The sequence below is a fragment of the Arachis ipaensis genome, chromosome B04 (assembly GCF_000816755.2).
Source record: "Arachis ipaensis cultivar K30076 chromosome B04, Araip1.1, whole genome shotgun sequence".
Taxonomy (NCBI): domain Eukaryota; kingdom Viridiplantae; phylum Streptophyta; class Magnoliopsida; order Fabales; family Fabaceae; genus Arachis; species Arachis ipaensis.
In genome coordinates this window covers 3,615,082-3,623,484 of record NC_029788.2, presented here as the reverse complement: position 1 = coordinate 3,623,484, position 8,403 = coordinate 3,615,082, and the positions used below count along the sequence as shown (strand labels likewise).

The 8,403-nt window shown below is 34.6% G+C and overlaps 1 protein-coding gene across 4 annotated transcripts; it reads right to left on the bottom strand.

Moving 5' to 3' along the window:
- Positions 96 to 7,416, bottom strand: LOC107638451 (pheophytinase, chloroplastic). 4 transcript variants are annotated; one of them, XR_001619804.2, is made up of 9 exons: positions 7,046 to 7,416; positions 5,127 to 5,219; positions 3,705 to 3,916; positions 3,398 to 3,542; positions 3,236 to 3,308; positions 2,197 to 2,343; positions 1,974 to 2,099; positions 592 to 690; positions 96 to 379 (listed from the first exon to the last, which is right to left on the bottom strand). XR_001619804.2 is itself a non-coding variant. In XM_021120470.1 (9 exons), the coding sequence occupies exons 2-9, from the start codon at positions 5,917 to 5,919 to the stop codon at positions 293 to 295; spliced, it is 1,041 nt and encodes a 346-aa protein (XP_020976129.1). In that variant the 5' UTR covers positions 5,920 to 6,167; positions 7,046 to 7,184; the 3' UTR covers positions 96 to 292. The 4 variants fall into 4 exon arrangements, 3 of the variants coding, with proteins under 3 accessions (XP_020976129.1, XP_016197215.1, XP_020976130.1); XM_021120470.1 differs by lacking the exon at positions 592 to 690 and adding an exon at positions 5,762 to 6,167 and having other exon boundaries at positions 7,046 to 7,184; XM_016341729.2 differs by lacking the exon at positions 592 to 690 and having other exon boundaries at positions 7,046 to 7,415.

The following is an 8,403-nucleotide window of genomic DNA, read 5'->3' as shown; positions in this document are numbered from 1 at the left end:
AATGAATCTTAGTAGTCACTGCTGGTAAATCTTAATAACTACGCGTTCAGCAGCAGATAGTGAATCTTAATAAGTTTATGATTACAATACAAAGATGAATGGATATTTTTTTACGTGGTATAATTTTTCTCACATTTATGAACAACTTGTAATAGTCAAATACTGAATACCATATATACAAGGACGTCATACTTATATTTAACAATAAATCAAATATGATCCTAATGGAATCAGATGGATGAAAATGAACACAATTCCCATGAAAACAAACAGCATCAACAACCTGGTTTAACTAACTGCTGGGCTGCTGGACGTAAGATTTAGCATGGCACGCCACAAATGACTCAACAAGTGGATTCACAAGATGAGGGGCTTCATCCTTCATTAAGTGAAGAAAAAAATTTAATAAAGAGACAAGACTATTCAGATTACTTCATCATAAAGTGAGAATCTTTCATAATCATAACCTTAATCTTATCATTGCACTTGTCTAAGAATTTCAAATTTATAATTAAGGAATTAGGGTAATATGGTTGATCCCAAGCAAATATATTAAGCCAATGCTATGGAAGTCAAGATCATAAATCAGACCTTTGAAATTCCAGGACAAGTGATTTGTAAAGGAGCCTGTGTTATACATTGAATTCATCCATGAAATTTCTACCCCATTTTTACACTGAATCAACATACCTAGAAGTTATAACAACATTATCAGATATCTTCCAATAGACTTAAATTCTTGCTAGCACCAACAAGTGCTCAATTGTTCACTGGTAAAGCTAAAGGGTCATTGACGACGAGTTATTGGTGACTACTAAATTAAGGATTGATGATAGGGAAAATGATGGATAGTCCAGTTTACTGATGTATGCTACATATCTTGTAGACAGATATGTAGACCAGAGACAAAATAATGGATGAAACAAAGGACTGTTCGAAACTAGATGAGAAAAGAACAAGAATACGCATATTTGTCTCTTCCTTCGAAAGATTCTAAGGGATAAACCCTCTCCCTTTCAGCCTCCATGTGAACTGAAAGATCTTCAATTGGTCACTTTCAGCTTTCTGGTGGAGGCTTTCAATATTTAAATCCCATCCAAAATTTCAAATGCACAATAAATGTTTATACTATAAAATATAATCAAGAAAAAATATTAATGTTAAATGATTATCAAAAAATACAGAAGATAGGTTAATAATTTCTAAAAATTGAAAAAAAAAAAAACATTGAAGATAAAAAAAGATATAAAGTTCCATGATATGAAATTTATTAGCAAAGCATAATATGAATTGTCCAAGTACTTGTAAAGATTAATTAGTTATGGCAAAGAAACAAAAGTAATGGATATCTGAATATATCTAAAAGAAGGGCATCTCATACCCTCAAACATCTTCAGGATTCAACATTTGATTTTAACCTTCTTCCAAACTAAAAGGTTATTTATTTCACCGTTTGGTTATTCCAGAGGCATAAGAAAAAAAGACAAGAATTTTCAAAAAGAGTGATAAGATCATTGGATTTGAGAACTCATGCCAATCACATTTTGTAATTGCATCAATTAGAAAAACAGCAACCGCACTTGTAGATATTTTCTTTACAAATGTAGCAAATAACTACACATCTAGAAGGCAGACCATAGATGGTAGCAGAGAAACCTTTGGCTCTTTCAGTTAGCATCACAAGTTAATAACAGTAAATCTAAGAAGGAGCATGAATATGTCCACATTTTTTTCTTCGTCATGCAAAGTCTCCTATTATTCAATCACTAGCACAGCACCATGGTATTAGCTTAGAAGAATTTCCGATTTATATTTCCCAAGTCAACTTAAAGCTGACACTGGATTTAGAAAACATGATGAGGAAAGACAATACTCCTGATCAGTTATAAGCTTCTCGATACTCCTGTGTGACTATGTCTATAGAGAAAGCAAGGGCATGACACACAAGAGAGAGAGAGAGAGAGAGAGAGAACCTGGGGGCAATGTCCAACATTTGGGAGGACAACAAAGTCTTCTACAGAATCAAATTTTCCGTAGTTTCTACCAAGCTCAATTGGTTCCCAAGGATCCTTGTCACCCCATGCTATCAATACCGGGCACTGAGAAGAAAGTTTTCTAGACTCAGTTTATCTTGTCAACCTTACATTCATTTGGCTTTGTTCCGACTTCCTCATGTATGGGAATAAGGAAGCTTACCGTTACTTGGGGTAGTAGCTCTTCAGGAAGAGGGCCACCTGAGTAACAAATGAACTCGAGAAAGACCTCCGCGGCTCCAGGTTCCAATCCTGGATTGAGTATGATCTCCACTAGCTCGTCAGTCACCATGGAGGTGTCATGATAGCACTGCAGAGAGCAATTCATAAAACAATCATTAGTTTTGGGGGAAAGCATCATCATGTGTCAATGAACAAAGCGGCTATGCCTTGGATTTAATTGCTTACAACATATTCATACAGATTTATTCTAATAATCTTTTCTTGATTTTTGATAAAATAGTATACATTAAGAGGGAGAGAAGAAACATAGAAGAAAAAGGGACAATAAAGATCCTCCTAACAAGAGACCAAAAAAAAATCGGAAGAAAAAGAATATCAATGAAGAGATTTCCAATCTCTTATCTTGTCTGCAAGGGGAAATCTTCAAACAAAAAATCACAAGCTTTACACCAAATAAGGGGCCATACATCTAATCCTAAACCATAAGGCTTGTTTATCTGAAAGTCCATTAAAGTCTCATTCTCAGGCATTTTATTCAGTTTGTGTAAGGTTCTCAGATATCACAGAAGGTGGAATAGGATTAGGATAGAGATAGTATAGAGAAGCAGTAGTATGAAAAATTAAGAATAACAAGAATAGAAGAAGTGTGTGATAGTCCCAAACCAGGGAATGAGTATATTGACTATGTGTGTATGACTGTAGCAGAAATGACGTTTGGCATTCGAGAGGCCAATTCTTTCCACAATTCTCACTTTAGTCTCTTCCTACCTGAAATAAATGCTTCTCACTTCCTATTTATATCTCTCTCTCTTGTAACTAACTCCCTAAATTCACGTTTCCTTCCTTACTCATTAGTTATTTTTTATTCCTCTCCTCCTATATGTATTTAAAAGGAGTAATTTCTCTATGCTGCCCCTGAACTTCTTGGCTGTTGGGGTTTGTCACAGTTTGTCAACCCAACATTCCTTGAAGCACAAGTTTTTGAATATACAAAGTTGAGTACTAAGCTAGAGGAGTACCTGACAAAGAATGTTCCTTACAGATTCTTTTGTCGCAACAGCTTTAAAGAAGAATTTTCCTACAGCTGTATCCCTATAAAATATAACATTATGATAGTAATAATCTGGTCAAGGCTTGAAATCTGCAACATCAACATAAAGATACTTCTGTTTCAGTTGTACCTGAGCAATCTCTGGAATGATCTGATGAAAGGTTTTGCATACCATGGCTGCTTTTTTATATGAAGCATACGCAGTGATATATTGAGAATAATAATGCCCCTGCACATCTGTGGTGCAACTACAGCTGCCTGAAGACCAACAACTCCTGCAGAAAAAAAAAATACAAATAAACAAAAAATAGTTAGTAATAGTGTAAATCTAGCATATCGAAATAATCAACAGCTCAGCTTATAACAGTAATTAGAAATAACTAAATGAAAATAATCCCAGCTATGAATAATTATTAAGGCGCTTCTGAAAAATTCACCTCCAATAGAATTGCATACAAAGAATGCTTGATCTTTAACGACATCAAGACAAAAATCATTTAACTGGGCAGCCCATGTGTCAAAAGTGTAAAATGAATCATCTCCAATTTGGCGAGGATTCGGTTTGTCTGAATATCCATATCCAATAAGATCTATAGCGTATACCCGGTTGGATTTTGCAAGAACTGGTATATTCTTCCTCCAATGGTTACTGCAATGATATCCATGCTCAGTTCAGTTACTTTGCGGCATAGTCAAAACAAAGGAAGATAATAAAATGCACAAAAAATTAAAATTAGATAAATAACATGTGATATCATATGCATATACTTTCCTATTTTGCAATGTTAGAGCATGCATCCATTTTTCCAAGAGAAGGGAAAATTATTGTTGCACACTAATTGGATACCCCTTTCTTTTACAAGGATCTTGTTTCCAAATAAAATTGACAAAGTTTGCGAAGAACATTAATTAAGAAAGCAAGAATGGAAGCTTTAGGTTTTGCTTTTACAAGGGTGTTGCTTCCTTACAGCACTAGTTAGCAGAAGCAGAAAAAAGATAGACTCTCTGTGTTGAAAATTGTGTTGAAAAGGAGTAAACTCACATTTAGGTCCTGAAATTGTAAGCCAAGATCATAATAGCCCATGAAGTTAGGAAATTCACTTTTAAGTCCCTGACATATGTAAACCAAATTAGTCTCTAATATTGTATTCTTGATAATCAAACTAGTCCCTATTTGGGTCCTAAAAACTCAATTCTTAAAGCCACTAGTGTTATAAGCAACATATATCATTTCAGGAAGTAAAGTGAGCACTTAGTTACCCAATGGAATGCTTGGTTTGAGAGACGAGATGTCATAACCAAAATTTATCATTTCAGGGAGTAAAGTGAGCATTTAGTTATCCAATGAAATGTTTGGTTTGAGAGATGAGAAATATAGGGATAGAAACACAAACTATCTATGTGTGTATGTCATTTGGAATGAGAGATGGAGATGGAAACAGAACTGGAGTGTCTTAAGACAACATATTCTAGTATTTTTTGTAACTCCAAAAAATGGGGACAATGGACCACACTACTACCAAACAAGATACCAAGACAAATTTTTATGTATCTTTTTCTCTGTCCCCACTGTTTCCAAACACAACTAAAAAGAAACACTTCCAAAAAAGAAAAAGAAAGAAAAATATAACAAAAATGGTGAGGAAATATCTTTGCTTCTATACAAATATGTAGATATCTAAATGGCATTTTAGAGTTTAGACACAAAACATGTGAGTCCTAAACCTGAAAGCACAACCAAGTAAAACATTGAAATATTTTTGCATAGAGCAATTCAATAGTAGCAATTTGTACAATTAATCTTCAAGGTACCTAGGGGCATATTTGATAATGAGAAGCAAAATTTGAACAATGTAGACCTGTTTGCTCCAAAACCGTGCACTAAAACCAGTGCAGGGCCATCGTTCCCAGCACACTGATACCGGATAGAGTAACCCCTCCAGTTCCACGTGCTACAAGCCAAGGAAAAGAAAAGACATGTTAGCACTTAACCTTAGACCAAAAATATTTAACTTCACACCACTCAGAGGAGAAAAAAATTTTTTGATAATTATTAGATGTATCCAACAAACAAAAGGAATACTCTATAATGATAGAGTTATAGCATAATACAGCAACAAAGAGAACAAATAGCCCATCCTCAATTACATCAGACCTCACCATAATGACATAATGTTACCCCGATAATTGATAAAAACCAACTACACTTGCTCTACCCCTATAAGTAACAATACCTTCTGGCTCCACTACTTAAGAAGTACGTAACTGCTGCAATAACTATTCCACAAACAAAGCACAAGTTTGGTCTTTAAGCTCCTTTAATGTCCATAAATCATGAATCCCTGCCAAGATTCAAATACTACACCAATGTACGCATTTATAGTCACATCAGCTTCTCCTATAATCATGCAACACTAAGTCCATCATCAAATATTACTCAAGAAGAGTAGCCCCTCTGTTTCTTCCACGTTGGAATCCCTTACAAAAAATTTACCTGCCTATATCTTGTGTCCTCTCAAGGTAGTTCCTTCGACGTCGCTCTGTTCCCACAGCTGATCGTTTTTTATTGCCTCCACTATTCTTCTTCTCGAGCTTATCAACTAGCATATCCTGGATCACCACTGCTTCATTGTCTGAGAGACAGCAGTTCATCCCAAAGCTCGTCTCATTCACCTCTTCTCTATTGCTGCTCCAACATTCCTTGATAGCAATTTCCGTTCCACAATTGCAGAAAAATCCACTATGTTGCTGTCTTTGACTACTTTCTTAATCACACTATTCTTCTCTATTCCTCCACTGCCTTTACTATTCCGACAACCAGTTCTTTTCCTGGTCCTTCTTCCTCTATTCTACCTCAGTCCTCAAGTTAGAAAGTTTGATCCACTATCATCATCATCTAACTACGCGTAATATAACCAAGACTATCCACTAGTTAAATATCCTACTAACATAAATACATTAGAAAGATTTAGGCATAAAAATAACACTAAAAGATGAAAACGACAAAAAACCATGGAAAGATAGTATTAGTTTTAGAAAAATATCCAAATACGAGAAATTTACTTTCAAAAAGGTTCTTGAAGGTGAATCACAATTTTTTGAATGTATCAATCTTTAAATTTCTTCGTGATTAAGTCAAGCAAATTTTATTCAGCAATTTTATTTCTACATTGTTGACCATGAGTTTTTTAAAAAGAAAACTTGAAAAAGGTCTAAAGATCCAATTTTGCCCGGGTTCTTTATCATGCAATTTTTTAATAATTATCTAAATGTTCTCGCAGAAAATTAGACGTCACTTGTGAAAAAACAAAAAATGCTACGTGCATACGAAAAATCAGCTCCCATATCATTACCATGTATTTGTTTGTTTAACTCAATGTGTATTTTGTATTTCAACTTGTATTTTTTTCGGGTGAATGATATGAAGGCTGATATTTTGTTAACAAGTAGCATATATGAAAAAAAGAAAACCGTGTTTTTTGGTCATTTCTTTTGTCATACTATTGTTTTTGGCCCTGATTTCTGAATCTTTCAGCTATATTTTTAGTGATTTACTCAATTACTAAGTAATTTATTTTTCAGAAAGTAACATGAATCTCATGGTACACAAACTATACTGAAATAAAAAAGAGTTGAATTCCTATACTGTTGAATTAATCACTGAACGATGCGGAAATTATTCTCAAGGTCCCTGGATGATGGTAAAATAATAACAAGAAGAATAGATAGTGAAAATTTTCTCATGCGCACTATAGAAAGGATAGAAATAGTTAGTTACCGGGTTTGAGGCTCATGCTGGAGATCTGGAATTTGGTTGGTTGACTTGGAAGCAATTTGGTCATTCAATTTAGGGGCAGAAAATGCAACGATCCTATTTGATTGAAAGAGATGAGGGACTTTGAGTTTGGGAGAAGGGTATTTCCGGTAAAACAATGGTGTTTGGGTGCGTGGGAGAGTGACGGTGGTGAAGGAAGATAGCAATGCCATGGTGTTAGTAGTATTAGTAACAGAAGAGATTCAAGTTCTTATTCATGGCTTCTGTTTTGGTTCTCTAGTGCCCTCACTGGTCGTGTGTATGTGTGCTCAACCACGCACCACGTACTGCGTGGTGTAGCTTCAACTTAATTGTGGTTCCAACAATGCAGGTATGGGTGGCTAGGGATGAAAAGGAAAAACTTAATTAAACCGGATTAATTATATAGTTTTTAAATGGAGTAAAAGTCATTTTCCATCTTTAACCATTTATTCTATGCATATTATGTCTCCTAACAATTATAAAAACATAAATCTATTCTCATCTATTTTTGTATTTGTTCAATCCAGTGAGACCAGTTGACAGCAGGTCAATACTGACGTGTCAGATAACTGTTGTTAGAATAAGTTAATTTCAATATCCCAGATCATCCATATTGAATCACCAAAAATATATATATCATAATGCGGAAGCGTACCTGAATTCATAATCATTAGATATGGAACTACCGCAGCTTTTATCACATTAAATGCCGTGACTAAACCACGCCAATCACCATCCTAATATACTCAACGACATAGATCAAATTTGGATGAGTAATATGGAAATTACATGCCAAGTGATCTCATGCATGTCTATTTCCAGCTGGTCCAACTTTATTGAGATCAAACATAATACAAATATTGTAAAATGAACATTTCACATAACATGAAATAAACCATCAACTTAATTCTGCAGAAAAATTAACTCAATATCTGTCATAGGACATATAGCATAAAATAAACTCCCACTAAACCAAGGCATCACAAATATTGACTCCCATTCGAGCAGTGTGCTCATGAAAGACTTTAGGGATCAATTCCTTGGTTAATGAGTCTGCTAGCATATACTCTGTTCCTATATATTTTATGGAAGTCTGTTTTTTTCTTAACCTTTCTCCTTGACAACTAAGAACTTGATGTCTGTATGCTTCGATTTTGTCAAGCTCTTATTGTTATTGGAGTATAGTACTGCTGACTTGTTGTCACAAAATATCTTTAATGGCATTTCAATGTCATCTACTATATGAAGCTTAGTGACAAAGTTTCGCAACCATATGCCATGAAATCGGAATCAGAGTACCTTATGATCTCTAAATTTTCTGATCTCCGATAAATAAGCAT